The sequence below is a fragment of the Mauremys mutica genome, chromosome 1, assembly GCF_020497125.1.
Source record: "Mauremys mutica isolate MM-2020 ecotype Southern chromosome 1, ASM2049712v1, whole genome shotgun sequence".
Taxonomy (NCBI): domain Eukaryota; kingdom Metazoa; phylum Chordata; order Testudines; family Geoemydidae; genus Mauremys; species Mauremys mutica.
Window position 1 is genome coordinate 22,066,577 of NC_059072.1, and position 26,913 is coordinate 22,093,489.

Consider the following 26,913-nt stretch of genomic DNA (forward strand, 5'->3'; position numbering starts at 1 on the left):
GGGTCAGAGGTCTGGCTGAAGATTAGGGAAAGAGCAGGGGTGATCTGGCTGCAGAATGGGGGAGGGGGTTAGCTGTAGGAGATGGAGGGGTGAGTCAGAGGCCTGGCAGCAGGTGAGACAGGAGGGTCTAACTACAGGTGAGGGGGTCTGGCAGTAGGTGAGGCAGGAAGCGGGCTTCTGGCTGAGGTCTGGCCTCAGGTGAGGCAGGGGATGGGGGGAGGGGTCTGGCTGCAGGTGAGGCAGGAAATGGGGGAGAGGTCTGGCTGCAGGTGAGAGAGGGGATTGGGTGGGTCTGGCTGCAGGTGAGTCAAGGGACAGATGGGGGGTAGAGGGTCTGGCTGCAGGTGAGGCAGGAAATGGAGGGGTCTGGCTGCAGGTGAGGCAGTGGACAGATGGGGGTTAGAGGGTCTGGCTGCTGGCGAAGCAGGAGACTGGGTTGGTCCGGCTGCTGGTGAGGCAGGAAATGGCTGGGTCTGGCTGCAGGTGAGGCAGTGGACAGACGGGGGGGTTAGAGGGTCTGGCTGCTGGCGAGGCAGGAAATGGGGGGTCTGGCTGCAGGTGAGGCAGGGGACAGATGAGGTGGTGAAGAGGGTCTGGCTGCAGGTGAGGCAGGAAATGGGGGGTCTGGCTGCAGGTGAGGCAGGGGACAGACGGGGGCGTTAGAGGGTCTGGCTGCTGGCGAGGCAGGAAATGGGGGGTCTGGCTGCAGGTGAGGCAGAGGACAGATGAGGTGGTGAAGAGGGTCTGGCTGCAGGTGAGGCAGGAAATGGGGGGTCTAGCTGCAGGTGAGGCAGGGGACAGACGGGGGCGTTAGAGGGTCTGGCTGCAGGTGAGGCAGGAAATGGGGGGTCTAGCTGCAGGTGAGGCAGGGGACAGACGGGGGGTTAGAGGGTCTGGCTGCTGGCGAGGCAGGGGACAGACGGGGGGTTAGAGGGTCTGGCTGCAGGTGAGGCAGGGGACAGACGGGGCGGTTAGAGGGTCTGGCTGCTGGCGAGGCAGGCAGGGGACGGGGTCTGGCCGCAGGTGAGGGGGAGGCAGGACCGGGAGGGAGGGAGGGAGGGAGGGGTCTGGGTCCGGCTGTTGGTGGGACGGGGGAGGGGTCTGGTCGCAGGTGAGAGAGGGGATGTGGGGGGAAGGGTCCGGCTGCTGTCCATGCCGCCCACACCCCCCGTGGGGGCAAACCTAGGTTCCCCTGTCACACTCCGCGGCCCCAGCCCGGCCTTTGCCCCGCGCTCCGGGCCGCTGAAGACAAGGCAAAGCTCCCAGTCAGGCCCCTGGAGCGCGGCGCTGCCCCCGGCCCCCCCGGCCTGAGCGAGCGCCCTGCCAGCCCGCCTGCACCGGGCGATGCAGCTCGCCTGGGCGCCCTGCACCCCCCTGCCGCGGGAGCTGCCTGCCGGGCGGCTGGCTGGGGGGAGGGGAGGAGGCAGCTCCTGCTGGGTGCAGGGGAGGGGGAGAGGCGGCAGAGGGGATGTTGTTAAACAATCTCTTACCGTAAGAGGGAGTTGGGACTCAGATCTTTCCAGTTAATCACACAACAAACTTAGATCATCGCAATAAAAAGGAGCGCGGCTCACTCAGCCTCCTCTAGTGACCGACTGTGCACAGGGGTCCTTCCACGAGCCATCTCCTCTCCTCCTCCCTGCGAGTTGCTGGGCAGCCCAGCGGCAGCATGTGGGCCAACAAACTCCTGCCGGTCCTGCTGCTCCATCTGCTGCTGCTGCTGCTTCCCATCACCATCCCTTTGGCAGGTTAGTTTTTTCTCTCACTTTGCCAGCGATCTCTCTTTTCTGCATCCCTTTCTTTCCTTTTCCCATGTATTATGGTGGGTGGAAATGTGCACTACTTACAAACCTTTGGGAAATGATACCGAGAAAGTCGAAAAATCTCCACCCACGCCATCCCTACCTCAGTAAAACAAACACACCTACCTACTCCTTCCCAGATGGTTGCAGCACACAAATGGTGAGCTGCAAACCAAGTGTCACTTCTAGTGGAACAAGCCTTCTGCTCTGGCAAGTTGAAAGCTGCACACAGATTGCACTGAGGGAGGGAGAAGGGATCTTATCCTTTCTACTGGAGAATAGTTTCTGAGCACTAGGGATCATTTGGTGTGAAAGGCAGTAGTGAATGAAATATTATACTATCTGTGCCAATGATTTCTCATTGTGTTTGTGTATTTCTGTGTATATTCTTTGCACAAACAGCCTGTATGTGTGGTTTAGCTCTGAGCTTCTGAGTTACCATTACCTTCTCACATTTAGGGGTGTCTCAGGACAGACAGGGAGCTGGATGAACTAAAAATGGTACAGTATTTCATGATTGCTTCTTGGAACTCTCAGCTGTTATCAGGGCAAGAAGAAACATCTGTACTTTATTGCACAGTAATAGATTAAATAACTGTGAGATAACGAACATCCAAAACATATGATAGTATGTGGCTTGGAGTCACTGTCCAAATAGCAGGCATGTCTTTGTGCACATCCAGCAGCAGGAATATGCTATTTCTAAACTTGAATTAATTCTAATTTCATTAGTGTCTCAATTCAGTTCCTGATGAAACTGGGGGTGTGGAAGGTGCTAGGATTGAACAATAATAAGCAATCAATTCTTGGAAGCTGTCTAGTTGAATTTATTTCCTGAAGTGCTCCTTTTGATAGCGGAGGGACTGGCTTTGCATTCCTATTGGCTCTTTGGTGAGGCACTTGAGGAAAAATGTTTTACAAAGATTTCTACACACCTTTCCTTCCTTCCTTCCTTCCTTCCTTCCCCAAAGCAGTGAAGGACAGACTGCTACTCTGCTAGACAGACAGAAGGAAAAGATAACATGCAGCTCAGGGAGAAGACCTGCCAGCAGTGGGCAATATACCTGCAGAGAGCAGGAGGACAGATAAACAATGCAGAGGTCCAGCACAGACACACAGAGAGCATGGAGTTGTGGGACAGGTTCTGAAGGCATAATACACAAAGAGCTGCTTTATAGACTGTGGTGTCTTGGAGGAAGCAGCTGCAGTTTCCCAAAGGCTTGTAATGGGTAAGCAGGGTTTACACAGGGAACCCCCTGTCTAAGTGCAGATAATCTCAAGAATTTGCTGGCTGCCCTGACCTGGGGCTCAATTCTGTGATCCTGGAATATATCTCCAGGAGGCATCCAATGTCGTCTTAAATACAAAAGAGTGATAATTAATAGCAGAAATAATTTGAAACGGGATTATTTTGTGTTTTGAATGTGCAAGTCAGAAATACGCTGACGGTATCACTTTCAATTAATCCTATCATATTCTTCTAAGATAAGAGCCTAATTCTGTAAGGTGCTGAACATTTCATGTAAGGTGACCAGATGTCCCAATTTTATAGGGACAATCCCAATTTTGGGGGCTTTTTCTTATATAGGCACCTATTACCGCCACCCCCGTCCTGATTTTTCACACTTGCTGGCTGGTCACCCTAATTTCATGAGAAGTGCTGTGTACCCTCTACTCCCATTGATTTCAAGTGTTGTGGGGCTTACTCAGCAGGTGTTCTGGTATAGGCCCATGTTAGCACACTTTTTTGTACTATTTCCTTCCCTCATGTGCCTCATAGTTTCCATGCCATTGAGCTGCAGCCAATTTGAAAAATGGTGACCTTTCCATTTCTCAGGAACACCTCTCCATTTTCATCTCCCTTTCAATCCCTTCTGCCCTCACTTTAATATTGCATCCACCCTATTGGACCAAGAAGATGAGTCTTGCCACTCACCACCATTGGACAGCTCAGAGCCTTGACTCTGTTTGTTTTGCTTTTTTTATTCCTATTTTCATGAAGACCATGAATGTCATCAAAAAGGCCAAACTTTAAATTCCAGTGAGAACACGATACATGAGGGAAAATTGTGCCATAATTGTTTTTTTCATATACTAAGATGTCTCCTTGAATAATTTCTCCATTGAAGATTTTATTTTACTGGGGATTTTTAAGAGGCCCTGTACAATCTGAAAAAATATTCTTTATATATTAAATGCGTTAGAAACTCTTCAGAAATGAAGCTATTTGACTTGTGTATTAGAACTTAGAGATAGAAGAGACTTCTTATATCTTCAGATCAACCTCCCTGCTAATGTATGAATGTCCCTGTTCTGTTGATGTTAAATGTGTCAAGCTATGAGGTTTATTTTTATTATGTATTATTTGTATTATGGTTGTACCTATAAGCCCAAATAAGGCTTGGCGGTCCAACATGCTAGGTTCTGTATGAACATAAGAGTCTCTGACTTGCAGCACTCAGAAGTCAGGATATGTCAGTGGATAGAGGGAAGGAGAGAGAGAGAGAGTGAAGAATGCATTACTGAGACCGTGTTGACGTGAGCTAGCTATGTCTATTATGAGAGGTCCGATTCTTTTGTAATATATAAATAATAAGATAAGAATAGATGAATGAGATAAATATGTAAAGTTCTTACTAGCCAGTTGCTATCCATTGGCGGTATTCTGTAGGTATCTATCATTTACACTGAGAGACTAGTCTATAAGCTAATAACTTTCCTCAAGAAGTTTTTTCCCCCCTGATATTCAGCCTATTTAGATATTCTTAATTACATCCGAGTATTCCTAGTGAGTATGTCTTTTACTCTGTTAAAAAACAGTCTGCTTAGCTCAATAAAAGCTGTTGGACTAAGATGACCCCCATTTTTATGAACCAGGAACACAAATTAGCACATGGGAATGAAAAATTTATAAAAACGCATCAAATTTTCACACGAAGAGGTCTCTAATCTAGGGTGACCAGATGTCCCTATTTTATAGGGACAGTCCCGATTTTTGGGTCTTTTTCTATATAGGCTCCTATTAACCCCCCACCCCGTCCCAATTTTTCACATTTGCTGTCTGGTCACCCTACTCTAATCTAACATTTTTCTTAAAACTAAGTTTCACAGCATTTTCTGTAGGTCACATGAGATGAAAAGAATATGAAGTGCAGGTGTAGTACAAGATGTGGGAGAGCATTTTGTTTTTTTAACTAAAAATGCTTTATACAAATATTAGTAGCCATAGGAGTGTTGTGTGTCCATGTGGCTTGCATAACTGCATGTATTTTACAAATCTAATGTGATTTATTCTCCTCACTCCCTAGCTGTAAATAATCATTATATTATATGCCATAAGCAATGCAAAACTCTGCCAGTTTGAAGACTGTATTCTTTCTGGTTAATGGAATCCATTTGGCGCAGAGCGCCAATAGCTTCTTGTTTTGCTCTCATGCAGTACAGCATTTACCCTACTTAACCGATTTTTTGTTTCCATTAATACCATTTTTGTGAGCAACATAACCAGAGAAAAATAGAATAAAAAGACTTGAGATTAGGATGTTGCATAAAAACTGGGAAAATGTGCTCTGAAATCAAAGAAAGAAAAGCCTCTTAGTGGAGAAGCTTATCTTTCATTAAGATAATACTTTAACTGAGGCCAAAGTTGGGAGGGAAATGTGCATTCTCTCTCCAGAGGATGACATCTTTCCTCCGAGTCTTTTTTTCTTTTTGCTGAGTATTACGTGCAATTTATGTCCTTCTAAACCTTGTGAAGGAGAGGAAAGATGGCTTTGTGGGGATGATACAGGATTGGAAATCAGGAGACATGGGTCTGTCCTACCATAGTTGGAGGGCAGTCAACTCAATGGCACTCTCCCTGGACCCTACAGAGGAGTTTTACAATTCTGTTTGTAAGGATGGCTTTAGAGACTTGCACTTCTCCCCCAGCATTCATGTTGTGGGGCTACCCTGCAGTAGCAACATCAGGAGGACCAACATAGCTAGAATTCCTCCTGGGTCACTCCGGAAGAACACATTACAGTGACAGCTTTGCCATCTTCTAAATGGGAGCAGTACACACTGTCTGCAGTCCCTGAGTAAGTCTTCTAGAAAGCATGAAAAGGGGTGGGTTACGTTCCCTGTTTTCACTCCCACCTCATCTGGGGGAGGCCAGTGCTAGCATGGAGCTGTGGCTCTGCTCCCCAACCGCTCTGTGGCTGCCCAGTATGCAGGGATTCTAGAATGGGGGAGGTGGGCTTCCTTGCATCCTTTCCCATTGGCTTGCATACCCAGCAACCACCAAGCTCCTTTTCCAGAAGAATGTACACAACACACTGCTGGAGGTGAAAGAAACACCAAATGCTTGTAAAGATTGTTGCTTTCACTGTGGATGGTAAAAGCAGCAAAGAATCCTGTGGCACCTTATAGACTAACAGACGTTTTGCAGCATTGTGGATGGTAGTGTGACATGGTGGGGATTTATTTCTGTGTTAAATACAGTGCTTTGAAGGGCTACAGATCTCAAAAGAAAAGACTTATTTTATAGTCAGAGGCTAGATACAGCCGGTCAGAGTACATACTGCGGAACAGTCAGTTCTTCTAGTCTGTCCCAGCATCCTGCTGAGCAGATAACCTTTTCCTGGAAGAAGGGATGTCCTTATGTATATACCATCTGACTTTAGAACACATTATCTGCTGTCACCATTATCTTTAGTCTAATGGGTTTTGGTACTGTGTACAGATGAGTTGTGAAGACAGGACTTACTGAATTTTAAAGTCAGGTTTCTAATAAAAGGAGTCACTGGTAAAATAAACAATAGCAATGAACAATAACCAAAAAACAACCTCCCTCCTTTCTCCCACCATCTCGACAACTGGCCTAAAAAGCAACTGTAAAGCACAAAAATAAGGACAAAATATATATGTTTGTTTTTTTCCGGATTGTTGTTACAGAAGCACCTATACTTTGTCACTACTTTTTTTTGCTAAGAGAAAACTTTGGAAATTAAAATTATCCCAGTGCCATTCTGTATTGTCAAGCAGCATTCTGAGGGAAGCACTTAACTGTGACAAGCTAGGGATGAATCTCTGTATGGTCTCCTTGTTTTATTTAGTGACTTTCCGTCTGTACAATTGTCTCTGTTTTCTTGGGTCTGGGCAAACGCTTTTTTTACCAACCTGGTGGCCTACATAACTAATCTCACTGAACCCAATCTGGCATTTTTTTCATATTCAATTTAAAGTTTTTTTTTTCTTTGGCACATTGTAGAACTTTATGCAACTTCTCTTTGTGCTGATCATTTTTGCCCCAAACCAGCAGTCACGGGCAATTATTAATTTCATCCATATACACAAAGCTCTAGGAAGTCTCTAGTGCTGAAGTAATTCTAAAGGGAAGTCACTTAAACATATATACCTAAAGGGATGAGGAAAAGGCTAATATTATATTTTCTCCATTGATCTGGGTCTGCCAAAAACTGTGGCTTACATCCAAAACTGAACAGTCCCGAATTTAGTAGTCCAGGAATGACCTTCTCAAACCATGTTTGAGGACACTGTTAAAAAACTTTTGATTCTACACAAATCTCTAACATGTTTGATTTTATTATGATGACCATGTTGTTAACCCAATCGGTTGTTGTCAGAATTCTTCAAATAATGTCTAATTTTGCTGTCTGGTTAAATTTAGCTTTTACTTTCTATATGTATTTGTGTTGGCATGCTGGAACCTGTATTAATATATGATATATCCAGGATGTATAATATCCTCATAGATTCTAGTCCATTTATAAACCTCATTGAATTCTTTAAGAATATCTTTTTCATCCTGTTTTGTAGACTAGTTCTACACCCATTTGATCATCTGTATTTGCACACTGCTCTTCAATGCAAGTATGGTATTTGTGTTGCATAGTTTCAAACTCTAGTGACTGCTATCTCTTCTTATATAAACATGCCAGTGTGGCTTTGCTACATGAGCTCATTTTGTGTGCACTATCAAACATGCTTTTTCATTTTAACAGTGTGCTATCACTGTATATACTGCACTCAACTCCAGTATCTATTTTGAAATCTATGTTTGGTCATTTATTTCCTTTGTCAGAAATTGGTCTTTTGCATAATCTTGTGTAACACCAACATGGGCAGGATGGAGCCTGGGACCTCTGGAGCTTAGTGAATGAACCTCTACCACATGAGCTAAAAGCTAACTGGTTATTAGTTAAGGCTGAAGAGCAAACTCATTAATCTCTCTCTCTAAATAGTCTTGGTGCCACTAGATGGGGCAGAACACCACACCCAGGAGGTATGTGTGTTACACTTGCACTGTAAATGTTATTGAGACCTAACCAGGAAACTCTGTTTCTACATCATGACCATTTGGCTTTCTCCTTCAGCTGTATATTTGTTAACATATTTTGACTTTGTATTTCTTTCGCAATTTGGACTGCGTGTGGCATTCTCTTGCAGAATGGTTGCTCTTCTGTTGGACAATTTGCATGATATACTGTGGTTGTTTTCACATTTATTCTGAACAAATATAATCTTATTCTGCCTCTGTGCCTCAGTGAACATTTTTTTAATTAGATGCAGTTCAGTTCTTTCATTGCTTGCTTCTCGATTCATTTGGGAAGCATAGTTTACATTAGCCCTGTATTTAATTACTGTTCTTTGCAAAGTTAAGTTCTTTTCTTAATCTTACTTTGAACTGGTTATCAGTAATACCACAAATAATTTACTCTCTAATTAGTGCATCTGTTAACTGTTCAAAGTCAGGTGACTTAGTTTTATTACTTGTGTCTGTGATCGCTATCATTCACATAATGATCAATGGTCTCACCTGGCAGCTGGTGTCTTGTATTGAGAAAGTGCCTTTCCGAAGTGTGGATCAAAATATTCTTGACATTTTTGAATGACTCAGTCTAGTTTGCTATTGATGGAAATGCGTGTAGATCTCCAGTATTTATGGCCTTGCCACATATACCAGTGTGGAGGATTTTACCCTCTGCAGTATCTCTTCATTACAACTTGGAAGAAATAAAGTCATAAGAATTAGCAACATTCTCAAGTAGAATCATGAACCCTCATTTTATGGAAACCTTGGAGGACATCTGAAAACTCAGTAAAAACTGGAGATTTGACTAACTGGAGGTTGCTGGAGAGCTTCAGTTCTGCTCTACAAGTCTGAAGTTACTGTATGGCTGTGTCTGTAGTAGAAAAAAAGGTTGGTTTTTTATTTTTTACAAAGAGAGAGCTATTTTATTGTAATATCCTAATGTAGACAAGGTAGCTTTAAATTTGTTAGTCTCTAAGGTGCCACAAGGACTCCTCGTTGTTTTTACCTTCATGTAGATGCTCAAGGTAATCCATAGGTCCTCCTCTGCCCCCTTGGTTTACCTCCACAAGCTACATTGAAGTAAAACTACCACTATGTTGAGGTTGCCTTGTTTACACCTGGATTTTACAACAAGAGGACTGACAGGAGATAGTTATCTTGTTTAAATAAACAAACAAATCAAAAACAAACCAAAACCCAACATATTTGCTAGTGAAGGTAAGCTGTAGAACAGTGGTTCTCAAAGCCCGTCCGCTGCTTGCTCAGGGAAAGCCCCTGGCAGGCCGGGCCAGTTTGTTTACCTGCCATGTCCGCGGGTTTGGCCGATTGCTGCTCCCACTGGCTGCAGTTCACCGCTTCAGGCCAATGGGGGCCGCGGGAAGGGCGGCCAGCACATCTCTCAGCCCGCGCCGCTTCCTGAAGCCCCCATTGGCCTGGAGTGGTGAACCGCAGCCAGTGGGAACCACGATCGCCCGAACCTGCGGACGCGGCAGGTAAACAAACCAGCCTAGTCCACCAGGAGCTTTCCCTGAGCAAGCGATGGACTGGCTTTGAGAACCACTGCTGTAGAAGACTGAAGCTAAGCTTATGGGTAAGGCCCTACTTAACTTGCAATATTGCGGAAATTGAGGATTCCACAGTATTAGGCTTCCTCTGCAATTTTGCAAGCAGGAGCCTCGCCCTGTATGGGGCTGTCAGTGGGAGCCCTGGCCACCCCAGGGCTGAGAGCAGAAATTTCTGCTCTCAGCCCCAGGCAGCCACTTTCAGCCCCTGGTGGCCGACAGCGGGAGCCCCCGCTCTCAGCTCTGGGTGGCTGACGAGAAAATCACGGAAAAGTAATAATGGACTTTATTACTGCAAATAATAAAGTCCATTATTACTTTTCCGCAATTTTGCATGGCTTGTCCGCAACTCAGCTGCAATTTTTTGACAATCATCCTGCAATTCAAGTAGGGTCTTACTTATGAGGTATCTAAGCAGTGCATGATTACATTTCTGCTGAGCAATGTAGCACTGCTCCTGCAAAACTCACCTTCAGAGGCTACTCACGTTATAAATTTCTGACTTGCTCAGTAAAAAAACATTCTTCAGTATAGGCAATAAGAGGAAATAAGCCGTTCTCAGTTAACCAGGAGTTTTGGTTACTCAGAGTTTAGAGAGTAGGGATGAATTGTAATTACATGTGGCTAGGCAAGCCATTCATTCAGTTTTAAGATGGACTGTCCTGTTTTTGTATGGCTTGTCCACATCAAGTACTGACATAAAACTGGAAGTGGTTTTATCTGCTATTATGCACAGAGGGCACCATTTTACGGAGCATGACACTCCGTCCTCACTGATGAGACTTGCACGCATGGTGTGTGTAAAATCATGCTGGCAGGTGGGGCAACTGAGGGGATGTCCTGTTTTCTGGAGATGCATCAGTGGCCATCCTACATGCCGTACATCATTTACTGATTACAGCCCAGCGTTTGAGAGGCCCTAATCTAATAGAGAACATTTCTTGAGAATTGTTTAAGATTACACAATAAATCTGTTTTATTATTTTTAAAGTAAAAGTTCTGGGTCTTTTTGTTACTAGAATGATAAGCATTCATGCTTAAAAATCATCTCTGGTATAGCTCTGTTTGCTGTAATGGAGTTACACAAAGGATTAATTTGATCCTTTCCTCTTGGATTGCAATCAGTGCCACAGAATGTAGTTGTTTAAGATCTAAAGTAAATCGGGTTGTTAGAAATTGCTGAATCAAACTCTTAATCCTCTTTGGACAACTGTTCATTTAAAAAACAAACAAAAAAACCCAATGTTACATTACTTTTAGACTGAGCTAAGCTACCTCACTTTTTTATCTAGCTCTCTCATGCTAGCTAGTGACAGTTTAAGAACCCATTATCATATGGATTTATGATAATGACACTTATCAGTGGGTGGGAAATGTTATCAGCAGATAGCGGAAAGAAATACTTTGATATTACTGAATGGATTTGTCATAGAGATCTTGGCTCAGGCGCTAGATAACTAATTCAGCAATAATAAAGAAATCTCATAAGAGATGCATTTTCAACATTTTACCACCTTTTGCTTAAAAGGATCACTTTACTGTGTTAGTTCTGGCACATGAGAATGAAATGTGTGTTGCAGTGCATTGACTTTAGAATCAGTATTATAGAAAAGGCAACTTCATTTAAGCTGCCTGCTTTTACACAAGGGGCTCTCCATTAATTTTCCCCCTTAGCATGTGATTAATTCTGTGTCCACTGAATGGAGTAGCTGCAGAAAAAGAAGTGTGGAACTAGGGAATCTATTAATATTTTCATTTTAAACAAAAGCTTTTTCACATAACAACAACAACCCAGGAGTGTAATCAGTGCCATTGGTAAAAGAAGTCTATATTAACCTGGCAATGGTTGTAATTTTGTCTCTGAAAAATAAATAAATATATTATATATGTGGCTATATTCCATTGTTCAACTTGTGCAGTTTGAAATCAGAGGGAGATGGCAGAGTGAAGATTTTGTATGGATTCGTTGCAGGAGGGATGACCTCTCTCTGAGAATTCTGTTTTTAATACCTGAAGCTTGGTGCAATCTGATCTAAAGGCAAAAGCAAACCAACCCAACCCTCTTCAAACTATTTTGAGGAGCCCAAGGGGTAATTCATCTCTTGGATGGTTGGTTGAGCAGCATCCAGTGAAGGAGTGAGCTCATCATAGCCTTCCATATAATGGGATGGTGGACTTTTAATCAGGGGCTCCTGGGAACCCTTCTGTAGTTGGTAGAAGTCTGTTCTGAGACATGGGGCCTGATTCTCTTCTGCCCTGCCTCTTGTGTAGTCATGTACACCATTGCACAATGAATGTAAAATGCTACCATTCTGACCTGGTAGCATTTTAAACTCACCTTGCACTGGCACAAATAACCTACACATGGTGCAAAGTAATGACGAATCAGGCCTGTGGTCTATATTTGCAAAAAGTAACAGGCTCTAGTGAACCTCTTTTATAATCTAATTGCTGCTGAACATCTTTTGTAACATGCATTGCTGCAACTTGTACAGAGGAGAGAAAAAAGATTATGAAAGGAGAAATAGGAAAGTAAAGCATGAAATATAAGGTGATGTGCTCCTGGCACTGACTCTTGCCTACTTTTTTAGACTAGTGTCTTATACAATTGTTTAACTGAAATTATCTGCTGTATTTTTAAAAGATCTCTGTGTCTGAATGAATGCAGATCAATGACTGCAAGTGACATTTTCTCCTCCATGCTGTGAGGGCTGATGTGGGTTTGGTTTCTTAGTAAGCTTCATATATTGTTGAGTGAAATCATTACCTTGACTGCTTTCCTTAAAGGTGCGTCTTTTCTTTTATCTTATTGGGTTCTTCCACAGAAGGCAAAGGGAAAAGGAGAAATGCTCTTCATGACTTCAAAAAGACAGGCGAGACTATGCTAATTAGATCAGACCTATCACTAGTGGGAAAAACCAAGCTGTTAAACACCACAGAGCAATGTGCCAAGAGATGCAGCAGGAATAAAGGCTTTTCATTCCCTTGCAAGTAAGTTATTACAGCTCTAATATTTTTGTTTCATTATTAAAGTGATGTCTAGCCAAGCACACCACTTACCTTGACATCAGTGGGACTGCCACCTTGAATAGAGTGTATAGCCTGAAGTTTGTGTTTTGACAGCTGTGATCTTGCTCTTCATGGTCAGAGATTCTCTGGTCTTCTCAAACCCTTAACGTGAAATTGGAGGAGTTGTTCGGAATTCTTTACCAGTGTAATCTGTAATTTATTTTTTTTGCACGCTAGATCTAAAGAAATGTGCTCAAATTAAGATGTGTATGGCTTGTTTTAGGTTTGTTGTTGTTAAAGAAGAGTGTCTGAGTTTTCTCCATTTCTCCATTGCTTATAAAATGGTTATTGTTGTACAGCTGCCCTGCTGCAGTACCACTTTAAGCCATATTCTGCCTTCATCCTTTACATGTTACTCATGTTGACTTCACTGGGAATTCCACACGTGGAACACAGTTAAGTGCATGGCTGAAGTTCATGCATGGCATGTACGTAGAATCTCTGGTACAATGTGATCAAACATTTTGGGCTGCATAATAATTACAAATGGAAACTCTGAGCGATAAATATCCTGAGGTGCCTGCTGTCTTTGTCAACACATCTTGCTGCTGATTGCTTCCCTGCCTACAGTAACGCTTGATCTATACTCTGTTTTGGAATAAAACACACTATTTTGTCCACTATGCAATGGACCTGAATTTTCCCTCTGGCCTGTATTAATCTATGGGTGTGACTACAAATGAAAGAAAATGATTGCAGAGGAGAGATGCAGATAACTCCTGTGCTGGCAAATAGGATCCACCAACACTGACGGCTGTGGAAGTTTTACTATCGACTACAAATGGGACCAGGATCAGATGCTTTATTTAGAGAACTTCGCTTGCAGAGATACTCATATAGAGCCTGGTCCTTCTCCCATGAAAGTCACCAACAATGGTGCAAGTTCTGGCCCCTAAGGTCATTAGGTCTGATTTCCTCCCCTCCCCCCACTCCACTGCCTTGCCCCTTGTGTACTCATGTACATCTGTGAAAAATGAGTGCCAGGTGGGTGTAAAATGCTACCTGATGAGAATGGTAGGTAATATTTTGCACCCAACTGACACTCTCACTTTTCACGTGGTGTAAATGACTATGGGCTTAATCCTGTTCCCACTGAAGTAAGAGTCATAACTCCCATTGTCTTCAGTGGGAACTGGATTCAAGACAGCATGGGATCCTGCCCATTTTGCTGAGCTGGAGGAGTGCAGAAATGAGGCCCACAATAAAGTTATTTAGGTTTCATAATATAAAAATTATTTCTGAACTCTGCCAGATTTTGAACAATGCTAAATTCCTATATCTGCTCAGGAAAATGGCTTCAAGCTTTCATGAGTTGTGGCTGCTCTGGCTGTTGTGTCCTGAAAAGTAGGTTAATACATGTGTGTTATTTTAATCCATTATGAAAAATAATCTAGAACTGCTCATATTTTTTCATTACTTTCTCATTTGTGAAGGATTTTCCATCACGACTGTTGCCGTTGCATTCATTCAGGAGCAAATCCTTTCCTTTGTGCACAGCCTGAGTAAAAAGGCTGAGTACTGGGGAGATATACAAGGGCTTGGGAGGAGTGGGGGATGGGAGGAATCCTGCATCCAGCTGGCGGAGTGGCAGCACTGTCCTGCTTCTGATGTTCACTTGCTTCATGAGTTTGAATGAACGTCAGATCTGCCTAATCATGGATCCACAGGCCCAGCAGCTACTGCTTCCCTAGGCTACCACCAAACTCCCCCTCCACAGTGTCAGACAGAGATTTCCATGATGCACAGCTCCATGCGCTGTAGGAAAAAGCCTTGCCTAGGCTCCCAGAAACCAGCCCTCTCAGGCAGGATTAACTGGACTGATTTTATGTATCCAGGGCCCTCAATTGGTATGTCTTGGTTTTGGCCCTAAGCCAGTTGATACAGCATTTGGCCCTAAGCACTGATATAAAGTGCACAGAGGGCAATAGGATTTCTTTAATGCCAGTGAAAAATAAATGCTTAGAAATGACTATAAATATTTAAAAGAATCAATGTTTAACTTTCCCCTTAGAGTTGGGAGCCCAATCCTCAGCATTGTGCTAGTGCGTGACAGTAAAAAATGAAAATGACTATATACATAAGATAAAACTGATCAGTCAAGCTGTGAGAATAATTTACTTTTTGGTTCACTGTCAGTTCAAATGATCATCATAATAATAAAAATAATTTTGGGGAGTGTAACAGCCCCAAGAATGTGGTCAGGAAAAGATTGTTAGAAATCTTTGTGTGAAGAGGGCTAAAGCTAGACTAGAAGATATCCAAGATGGAGCTGGAGGAGGAACTAAAGGAAATGGTTGTAAATGATGCATTCAGTGAGTTTAGAAGTGAAGAGAAGAAGGGAAATGAGAATATATTTGGAGAGGCAGATATTTGGGGTCAATGGTTGATTTTTGTCAGAAAAAAGATCAGATATGGCATCTTTAGGAGAACTGGGCAGAAGAGAGGCTGAAGAAGTGGCAGAGGGATGAAGGTTAGCAGTTTGTAGGGGTTGGAGTCCAAAGAACAGGTAGAGTGGTTAGAGAAGGGATGAGAAACGGTGGTGGTGGTGACGGGGGAGAAGATGAAGGGGAGGGAAGCTGCATCTTATCTTATAATGTTTTTTCTTTGAAAAAGGAAATGAAATCTTGCAAAGAGACAGTGGTTTGTGGCATTAGGATATGCGGGATTTTAGGAAGGAGTCAAAGATTTTTTTTAAAGTCTATTAATAAGGCTGCAGAAATAGTGGGAGTCAGTAAAGCTGGAAAAATGGTGCTATTTTGGGAAGGAATAAAGTGGAACTGAAGGAGGAGTGGACGAACCTGCAGCGGAGGAAGTCTGGTTGGTCATGAGATATTCTACAACAGGGCTGAGTAGCACCAAAGCAGAGTGGAGAAAGCAAATGTTGGAGAAGAAAGGGGCTGAGTTTAGAGGGACATACTTTGCAGTGGGAGAGAAGAGGCAAAGAAGTCAGGAGTGGAGTGGAATGAAACAACAGCAAAGGACAGGGATGGGAGGAAAGGGGATTATCATAATTGTAATTATTATCTATAATATTCCTGACTCCGCTTTGAGCTTCCATTTATCTTTAAGCAACATGGGTGAGATACTTTCTACACCACTGTGAGGCATGCAAGTTTCAATTAATATTTGAGATCCTGGGGTGGAAGATTTTGTATAGGTACAGGGTATTGTCATTATTTTCAAGTTAATCAGCCACATTCATATCTAGTGTAAATCCACTGAATTGAAGTCAACTCAGTTGCACCTAATTATATGAGGAATGAATTTGGCCTATGGGGTTCAATGCAGTATATCTCCCTCTTTCTTTCCACACCTCTTATAGCAGAAGGGAGTGTCTTTTTTTTAGAAAAGAACACAACTGGGGCTTCATGTACCTCCTCAGCCACATTAGTCTTACTTTTAAAATAGAGATTTTTAATGACAAGTGAAATCTGAAATTAGTGCAAGCAGCAAAACTGGTATTTAGTGCTACAACCACAACCACTTAATGTCTTTGTTTCTGTATGCTTGTCAGCACAGTTGTGGGTTTAAATACCAATTTGGGCTGCTTCTGTGCGTTTCCCAGTAAAAATAGATCTATTGTCATAGTATATTCATTGGTATGCCATCTATCATTGCTGTAAACCATGTAGGATTCCTTTCCTCATTGAGATTTTCGTTTCAGGGCCTTTGCTTTTGACAAAGCTACGAAACGATGCCATTGGTTCTCTTTCAATAGCATGACGAATGGAGTGAGGAAGAAGCAAGACCATGCGTTTGATCTATATGATAAGAAAGGTAACTGATTTATTCCCCAAGCACAGTGCTACGGAGAAGGGAGTCAGCAAGTGACCTTTATGACTGTGTGTCTTGCCTGAGGAAAGCATGGTTTGTGCATTCGAGGAGCTGATGTGTTGTGCCTTAAAACTCTTTGTTTAAAAGATGCCCTTTATCTTTGCTGAGATACACAGCACAGTGATGAACTGTATATTTAAGAGCCTCAGTTGTGTGACCTTTAGTATTTATGTACCATATTATGTGCTGGATTGCACTGCTGCTTACTTTCCTATTTAAGGGCCTAATCCAGTGGGTTATTGCCATAGGATTTGGTGCTGCTCCTGTTTGGGTCACTGATGTCACTGTGAATTGAAAGTGCTCAGCATGTGCTTTTGGTAAATGAAACATTAAAATTACCTTTTCAGTAGCATTTTTGATAATGTTTAGGATTAAGTATTTTGAAGAAAAAAAAAGCACTTTGTGGAAATACTAAAAATTATGACACGACATTATCATTGTTTTTTAGCTTTTGCACAAAAAGCTGCATGCCTTTCTAGAAAAAAAAACCAAAACACTTTTCTGGGAAAAAAGGCTACTTTTTCAACAAAAATCCTTTTCGTTCAAAAAATGTTTACCAGCTCTAATTTTCAACAAGTAAACAAGACTTTCCACTAGGTTCTTATTTTGTTCCCCCTGTTTTCTTCCAACAGACTACATTAGAAACTGTATCATTGGTAAAGGCGCAAACTACAAGGGAACAATATCTGTCACCAAAAGTGGCATCCAGTGTCAGGCATGGAATTCTATGATACCCCACGAGCACAGGTAAGCATAGTCTGAACATAAGAAGGGCAGACTCTTCTGGAACCGTGCTGGTATTCTGTATGTTAAAGTTAAAGAACATGGAGTACAAATATGTATGGTGGGGTGTAGCTCCTGATTCATTTTTAATTTTACAAATGAGTAATGGGTCTTTGACCCTACTCTTCTTCCAAAACTTCAGGCATTTCACCTCCCAGTCTCTGAAATGACTGGACCCAGAAATATTAGGCATTTTCTAACTGGGACCTTTCCAGTGACCAACCTATATTTAAAATGAAGGATTTTTGGGATAGATGGTAGACTAGATTCTGAATTCAGTTATACCATTGAGTAACTGAGTTGCTCCATTGAATTCTGTAACCTAGTTATGGCCTAATTCATATCCCAGATCAAACCATTAAAGAAGTCTGAGGATCCACAATCTTTCTCTGCCTGTGATCCAAAACAGTCATATTTACTTTTGCCAGGGCCTCCAAGATCATTATCTTTTATAGATGCACATTTTTAATATTGAGATTACTTTTAATAACCTCAAATACCCCCAAGATAGCATGATGGTGTATATTTAAGGGGTAGATGGGGTGGGGTGGGGCCACAGAGTGCTTCTTTGTGCTTCTGGCTGCTGCTGGGTGGAAGCAGTTGGGATATATTTCTGGAAGGAAATTGCTATTGGGGGTTGGGCAGAAGCAAGTGCTGCTGCATGACAATTACTCAGTGGAGGATGCTGCTTCTGGAATGCACTTAGTGCAAGCATGGTGGGTGATAGGTGTAGGATTTCTAACCTGTACCATATTTAGCTCTGAAGGAAGGTGATGATTAAAGGTGTGTCTAGCCAGCTGAGTGCTATGGGCCAAGTAGTTGGCTCCACAGCAGTTTTAAGCAGTGTCTTGACTTGTAGCTGAGGACAGTGAAGAGAGGACAAATGATGAGAGGTGAACAGAGGGTAGGAGCAAGGAGCTGCACTAGGGCTGATCAGGAGGATTAAAGAGCAGTCATCTCCTTCCTTTCTGTTGATGGCCCTAGCATCCAAATGCAGCCAATCCGTCTAATCAATTAGGCTATTTCTCTTTTTAAATGGGAGTTAACCACACTTAATACCAATCCTGGGAACCATCAAAGTCTATATATTTTTAAAGTCAGTGTATCATATATTTACAGCTATCTATACATGTTATAGATGAAATGATCCATTAGATATCCCTTCTAGACGTTAGAGATCTAGAATTTGATGTTAAAGATGCAAGAGCCAAGTTCTGCCCTCATTTACACTGAGAAGTGAAATAACTCCAAATTTACATTAGTGAACAGTAATTGAGAGCAGAATTTGTCCCTTAAATTTGCAGTGCGCTGTAAAATTCTGCAAAGCCCATCTTTTGACTCCTCTGCCCCCCCCGCCCCGGCCTTTGGGAAAGGGATAGTTTTACAAATATAGAGTGGCAGGTTTGGCGGTGTTAGTTTATCAGTTTTGGGTGCTTACAATTGTCTCTATAGTTTGGTTCATGTTGCAAATCTTGTGGATTGTAAGCTTTGTTAAAGCACCTTTAGCCTGGGATAGGTTTTTGAAATTAATAAACAAATCAATGAATGGCTTCCCGTTCATTTCTGGAGGAGCATTCCACTCTGTCCTTTTAAGTACGGTTTAGAAACTAACCTCACTCATGAAAGGTATCAGAGGGGTAGCCGTGTTAGTCTGGTTCTGTAGAAGCAGCAAAGAATCCTGTGGCACCTTATAGACTAACAGACGTTTTGCAGCATGAGCTTTCGTGGGTGAATACCCACTTCTTCGGATGCAAGACTTGCATCCGAAGACTTGCATCCGAAGAAGTGGGTATTCACCCACGAAAGCTCATGCTGCAAAACGTCTGTTAGTCTATAAGGTGCCACAGGATTCTTTGCTGCTTTCACTCATGAAAGAGTTTCTCAGAGGAAGTTGGCCTTAAAGTGGAGTTACATGCAATCTGGAGAGGATTTGAGAGTACTGGCTATCATTTTTAGAACTAGTCATAATAAATGCATGGAGAATTGTTTTGGTTTATATTTCCTGTCAGATTTAGGATTACATATATAATATATAAAATTAAATAATAACACAGCAATAATTGTAGAATGGTACAATAGCTATAGGACTTAATTTTTTAGCTGAGGGCCTGATCCTGAAAGGAACTCAAAGTCCTTAGCTCACACAGCACTTGAGATGTCAGCACTCATTACCTTTCAGAATCATTCTGAGATACTATTTTCTTCAGTGTCAATGGCAAAACTCCCATTAACTTCAATGGTAGCAGCATACAAGAAGTTGGTTTACTGTAAATGTATTTGGTTAATATCTTTAGCAGTTTTACTTTTGCATTGTAGTAAGGATGGCTACTCATCTGAGAAGCATGCTGTAAAGCTGACTTCTTCCCACCTTGCGCAATAGATTTTGTTGGAAAAGGTCATGATAAACAAGGTGGTCACATGCTAATTTTGTTTCTCAACATCAGAAAATTTGATTTAATCGTTGGAGGCTTGAGTGAGATGGAATGGAAGCAAACGGTGGAGTGTTTGGAATTTACTAACATGTAGAGTGGGAGTTATTAGGTCAGTTTTGTCCCAACATCTGGTTATCACAAGGTGGAAGTTGTGGAAAAAAATCTTTTTTCCATACTCATGGAAAGTAATTTTTTACTAATTTTGCATAAGCTTTTCCTCAAAACTTGTACTTACTCCATACTTTGGAAGGTTGTGCTTAAAATGATTATACTATTGTTATTGTTATTACTCTATATTCCAGTTGTGCCTAGAGGCCCCAAACCTGGGGCCCCATTAGGGTTTCCAACGGTCTAATCATACAAACGCAAATGCCTCTGCCCCACCCTGCTCACTCCATCCCCCCTTCCTCCGTCACTTACTCTCCCCTACCCTCACTTAGTGTCACCGAGCTGGGGCAGGGAGTTGGGTAGCGGGAGGGGGTGCAGGCTCTGGGCTGTGGCCAAGGGGTTTGGAGTGTGGGAGGGGGCTCCGGGCTGAGATTGGAGTTGGGGTACAGGACTGGGTGCAAGCTCTGGGAGGGAGTTTGGGTGCAGGAGGGGACTCAGGGCTGGGTCAGGGGATTGGGGTGCAGGAGGGGCAGGCTCTGGCTGGGTGGCACTTACCTCAGGTGGCTCCTGGTCGGCAGCACAGTGGGGCTAAGGCAGGCTCCCTGCCTGCCTTGGCCCCCGTATCATTCCTGGAAGTGGCTGGCATGCTCCTGTGGCCCCTGTGGGGGGAGGGGGTTTCATGTGCTGCCCCTGCTTGCAGGTGCTGCCCCTGAAGCTCCCATTGGCCGGAAACTGTGGAGTCGGTGCTTGGGGCAGCCTGCGGAGACCGCCTCCCCACTCCCACCCCCAGGGGCCGCAGGAATGTGCCAGCTGTTTACGGGAGCAGTGTGGAGCCAGGGCAGGCAGGGATCCTGCCTTAATCCAATTGTGCAGCTGGACTTTTAGCGCCCTAAAATCTCCCGGATTGGCTTCAGTAGCCCCTGGGAGATAGGGCCTGATTCCAGGAGACTCCTGGCGAAACCTGTAGGGTTGACAAGCCTAGGCTCCATTGTTCTAGGCACTGTACAAATATAGAGTAAGAGACATTTCTTGCTCTGAAGAGATTACAAATTAAATAGTCAAGGCAGACACGGGCAGGTGTGAATGATTTCAGAAATGGTTTTGATCCTGATCCTGGGGTAAATTGGATTGACTGTTGTCAGGCTTTTGTAATGGTTATTTCTGAGCCGAGAGACTCTGTGATGGTAAAATAATAAAATGAAATACTCTAACGTTCAGTGACACACCACTTAACACATACACGAGATGTATTCTCCATCAGAAAAGTTTGCCTAGAGTTGTCTTTATCTTGCTTTTCACTGAGCTTGTAGCTGCACATACTGTACTCACCACCACAGGTGTAGACAAGGTCTAAGATGTTTTGAGAGAGTTATGTGATGAAAATGCAGAAGAATAAAAAAAGGAACAAATATGCAATGGGCAACGGTAAAATGAGGAAAATCATTCTCTCCAAGGACCAAGAATAGGAAAAACTCCCATTAAATTATGCTACCACATTGTGCTGATTGCAACCAGGATGTGAGTAACAGGGATATTTTCCAACTAAATCTGTTCCAAGACTTACTTAACCAAAGGTTAAAAAAAGACAAAAATACATTTTTGGTGGGGTGAGTGGGAGTGGGTAGGGATTTTCCTTTTTTTTCCCTTTTGTTATTCATTCATACCATGCAGTTAGCCAAGTGAGGCAGCAACTGTAAGCTGTTCTTGTACTTCTTGTATGAGTTGGATCAGTTCTGCTGTATGAGTGCAACAACTGGTTAATTCAGTTTAAAGAGTAAAATGCAAGTGTAGTCTCTTCTAAATTGGGGATTTGCACTGCTGACAGCCATAGCACTACTGTGCCCCCAGCATAGACAAGCAGAGTAGTTATTAGCTCTGGAGAATTTACCCCAGTTTCAAGCAGGAGTAAGCTCTATTAGTGCAAATAGTGTCTTTTCGTGTCTACACTGGGAGTTTCACCAGTCCCACTACACCAATGGCTGTAATTATGCAAATCCCTAGTCTAGACAAGTCCTAAGATACAGACTGAAGTACTCGCTCCAAAGGGCTCATCACTAAACACAGGAAATATATTTTTTACTTTACTGCAGTCTTACCTCCCTATGGGAATGATCCAAAATCCATTGAAATAAATGGGAATCTTTCTACTGACTGCAGTGACCTGTGGCATCACATCTAATGCCTTTGTTTCTCTCTCTGTATAACCCTTTTTACTCTGAGAGTGTGTAGAAAAGCAGTTGTATTAGCTTTGTAAAGAAATGAGTGAAAATAATGCTGTGAAAAATGCAAGACTGAGAACGATAGATATAGTCTTTTGGTTATTCACAGAGCAGATACCTGGTAGGAACACTTCAAGCTTCTTCATGCTGCCAACTCATTGTGCCTCAATTCTGTTCTCATCTGGAGGGTAGACTAATATGTAGACTCCATGCCCACCTCAGTCTGGTCTTTCTAATAAGACTGCCAACAAGGGTGAGAATTAGTACTAATCAAAGGATGTTTTTGTTTTTGCAATATAGAGACACATCCATTAACTACTGTACTAAGAACACCAACTATTTCACATATTACCAAAGACATATCCTGGCATTGCTCCTTACCAGCTTGGCTGAGATGGCTATAAATCAGTGACCAAGAGGTGAAAGGCTCTGATTCTCATTGCTAGTCTTATGAGCCATACAGCCTTCCTTTAAAATTATAAATATGTAATATTACAAAATATCCTCACTATATTCAGATAATCCCAGGGTAAGGGTACATTGATAGAAACTTTCCAGTGATTTGATTCCAAAAAATATTCTTTTACTTTTCACAAATTGTCATCTTTTTTTGCTGCAAATGAGACTAAAATGTGAATTAGATATGGGCAAACAGATTCTGGAAACTTAAGAAATGGTTCACATATCACTCCAGTTCATAAAAAGAACCAGAACCCAAATTCCAACCTTTTCTTAAGTTTAATCATTGCAGGCAGGTAGCACATCTTCTTCCTAATTTCTGACCGACCCTCTGTTTTTGCTGATATCTGTCTCCGGACAGAACTGTCTCTGCTACGTCAGGCCCAATGTTACAAACTTAGTTGGGTTTGTCCAGTGCCCCAAAACTCACAGATTTGGTTCTGGAGCTTCATTTTACCTTAAATCCTTGTACTGGAACAGGTTTTGATTTAAATCTGAGCAGGGACAAGTTAAAGGATGGGATATTTGATGCACTGGATGATATACATTTGGATCTTGAAAGGTGTGTTGTGGGTGGTGGTGATCATTGTAGCATGGCTGCACGTTTTGCATCAGTTGTTTTGGCAGGGTCTGCTGCTGCTTTGAGTTGGTAAGTCCCGGTCTAGAGGGAGCATGTTTCTGATTATGAGCTTGGTGAGCTTTGGTGGTTGTTTGAAGTTCAGAAGAGAGGGTTTGGGAAAGATTTCTTTCAGGATGTGGTCCCCATCAAGTATGAGTTGTAATTATTTGATGATACCTCATGAGAGTTCCAGTGTAGGGTGGTAAGTTACAACTAGGGGTATACAGTCAGTGTTTGGGGTTTTTTTTTCTGTATTGAAGCAGGTTCTCTTAAGGTGTTTGTGTAACCTATTCCATGAAGTGATCTACTTCTCTGGTGGAGTGTCTTTGTTTGGTGAAGGTGGTTTTAAGTGTGTTAAGGTGTGTATCTAAGGCTTTCGTCTTGGAGCATATCTGCGGTATCTGATTGCCTGGCTGTAGATAACAGATTTCTTGGTGTGTCTGGGGTGGTTACTGGATCTTTGGAGGTAAGTCTGGTGATCTATGGGTTTCTTGTGTATAGTTTTCTATAGCTTTCCATTGCAGAAGCTGATCATAGTGTCCTGGAAGTTGATGCTGGTATGGGAGTGTTCTAGAAAGAGTGAAGCATAGATGGTGGTTTGTGAAGTTGTGGTGAAAATCTCTGAGGGAGTTTAGGTCATCTGTCCAGACAATAAAAATATCATTGATGTATATCAGGTATTTCATTGGTTTATGGTGCATATTTCCAGAAATTCTCCCTTGAGGTGACCTATGAAGAAGTTGGCATATTGGGGAGCCATCCTAGTATTCATGGCTGTTCCCGTGGTTTTGAAAAAAGTGCTTGTTGAATGTAAAGTTCTTAAGGGTGAGATGGAATGGATGAGTTCGATGTGTTTTGGGTGGATATATGAGTGCCATTCATTGTTGTGAAGATATCTGAGGAAGGCAGAGAGGCTGTCATGGTGAGGGATATTGCTAGATAGGGAGGTGATTTCCATGGTGGCAAGTATAATATGCTGAGGGAGATTGTTAATGTTGTAGCAAAGAATCCTGTGGCACCTTATAGACTAACAGACGTTTTGCAGCATGAGCTTTCGTGGGTGAATACCCACTTCTTTGGATGCAAGTGGTGGAAATTTCCTGGGGCAGGTATATATAAGCAAGCAAGAAGCAAGCTAGAGATAACGAGGTTAGATCAATCAGGGTGGATGAGGCCCTGTTCTAGCAGTTGAGGTGTGAAAACCAAGGGAGGAGAAACTGGTTCTGTAATTGGCAAGCCAATTCCACCACGATTCCAAAATTCCACCACGATTTCAACAGCTTCCACCCCTCCATCAACCTCAGCCTGGACCAATCTACACGGGAGGTCCACTTCCTAGACACCACGGTGCAAATAAGTGATGGTCACATCAACACCACCCTATACCGAAAACCTACCGACCGCTATGCCTACCTTCATGCCTCCAGCTTCCATCCCGGACACACCACAAGATCCATTGTCTACAGCCAAGCACTGAGGTACAACCGTATCTGCTCTAACCCCGCAGACAGAGACCAACACCTAGAAAATCTCCACCAAGCATTCTCAAGACTACAGTACCCACACGAGGAAATAAGGAAACAGATCAACAGAGCCAGACGTGTACCCAGAAGCCTCCTACTGGAAGACAAACCCAAGAAAGAAACCAACAGGACTCCACTGGCCATCACATACAGTCCCCAGCTAAAACCCCTACAACGCATCATCAGGGATCTACAGACCATCCTGGACAATGATCCCACACTTTCACAGGCCTTGGGTGGCAGACCAGTTCTCGCCCACAGACAACCTGCCAACCTGAAGCATATTCTCACCAGCAACTGCACACCGCACCATAATAACTCTAGCTCAGGAACCAATCCATGCAACAAACCTCGATGCCAACTCTGCCCACATATCTACACCAGCAACACCATCACAGGACCAAACCAGATCAGCCACAACATCACCGGTTCATTCACCTGCACTTCCACCAATGTAATATATGCCAGCAATGCCCCTCTGCTATGTACATCGGCCAAACTGGACAGTCTCTAAGGAAAAGGATAAATGGACACAAATCAGACATTAGGAATGGCAATATACAAAAACCTGTAGGAGAACACTTCAACCTCCCTGGCCACACAATAGCAGATCTTAAGGTGGCCATCCTACAGCAAAAAAACTTTAGGACCAGACTTCAAAGAGAAACTGCTGAGCTCCAGTTCATCTGCAAATTTGACACCATCAGCTCAGGACTAAACAAAGACTGTGAATGGCTTGCCAATTACAGAACCAGTTTCTCCTCCCTTGGTTTTCACACCTCAACTGCTAGACCAGGGCCTCATCCACCCTGATTGATCTAACCTCGTTATCTCTAGCTTGCTTCTTGCTTGCTTATATATACCTGCCCCAGGAAATTTCCACCACTTGCATCCGAAGAAGTGGGTATTCACCCACGAAAGCTCATGCTGCAAAACGTCTGTTAGTCTATAAGGTGCCACAGGATTCTTTGCTGCTTCTACAGAACCAGACTAACACGGCTACCCCTCTGATACTTGTTAATGTTGTGACGTTTCTGGATGAAGTCGCTTGTTTCCTGGAGAAAACTTGCCCTTTTTGTGGTGAGTGTTTTGAGGATGATTTCTGTGAGTTCTCATGTTCATAAGCATGCTGTGGCCAGATATGATGGATCTGCCTGGTTTCGCTAATTTGTGTATCTTGGGGAAACACGTAGAAGTTCCCTGGGGTAGGTTCATGGGGGAGGAGATTGTAGAGTTTCTCTTGGAATTGTCTGGGGAAGGATTTTATGATATCCTTAAATTCCTTTGTGGTGTGGGGGTCTTCTTTGAATTCCTTAGAGGAGGGTGAGGTTGGAAACTTGTCAGTTGGCCTTGTTGATGTACTCATCACAGCTGAGGAATATGAGGGCGTTCACTTTGGCTGCTGCTTTGATCACTGTATGGTGGCTGGATTTCAGGAACTGTATAGCTGATCTCTTGGCATGGAGAGATTGTGGTGGATATGATGTTTCAGGATTCCACAGTTTTTTTGTGATGTAATGATCAAGTGTGTCATTTCCTTCCCTGATGAGTGTCCAGTCAGATAATTCTTTTTTTCTTATGACTGTTGGTGGGGACATGGTAGTTCTGGTTGATGTCAACTTTGTTGTGAAGTAATTCTTTGAGACAGAGTCAGCGAAAGAATTCTTCCAGTTATCCACATGTCAGTATGGTATCAGTTTCAATGGTGGGATAGAAGTTCAGTCCTTTGGAGAGTACTGGTAATTCAGTTCCAGTTAGGGTAGTTGTGACAGGCTGTTGATTTTGCGGTGTTGTGTAGTGTCCATGTGGTAGGTCCTTGTGCTCTGGTTTATCCTGGAGGTGAAGTTCTGAGGGTTTTGGAGGAGTTGTTGTTATAGATGGTTCCATTTTTGTTTTTGTGTTGCATGGCTGTCATCAGGTATTTTGATAGTTGTTTTGGGTTTCTTATATGATCTCCAGGTAGGTTTCCTCACTTTTCCCTTCCATTGTGTGGGAGCATGTCATGATTTCATGTTTGAGGTGGTCCCTTCCAGAATATGTGAGGTGCAGGAGATTTGCACCTTAGTTTTTCTGAAATCCTTTTGTAGAGTTGTTCAGAGTTGTATGTGGTTGTCAAAAGGTTATAGATGGTGAGTTCTCTAGGGATGTTGTTTTGTTTCTTGCATTTGCTCAGGAAGTAGATGTTAC

The 26,913-nt window shown here is 43.0% G+C and overlaps 1 protein-coding gene across 1 annotated transcript in view; it reads left to right on the plus strand.

The window, feature by feature from the left end:
- Positions 1 to 1,560: 1,560 nt before the first annotated feature.
- Positions 1,561 to 26,913, plus strand: part of HGF (hepatocyte growth factor) — a 68,241-nt gene continuing 42,888 nt past the window's right edge. Inside the window, exons 1-4 of the mRNA XM_044999117.1 lie at positions 1,561 to 1,748; positions 12,506 to 12,671; positions 16,414 to 16,526; positions 17,216 to 17,330. Of these exons, the coding sequence (XP_044855052.1) occupies positions 1,670 to 1,748; positions 12,506 to 12,671; positions 16,414 to 16,526; positions 17,216 to 17,330 (473 nt within the window). The 5' untranslated portion in view covers positions 1,561 to 1,669. The remainder of the gene's footprint in view (positions 1,749 to 12,505; positions 12,672 to 16,413; positions 16,527 to 17,215; positions 17,331 to 26,913) is intronic.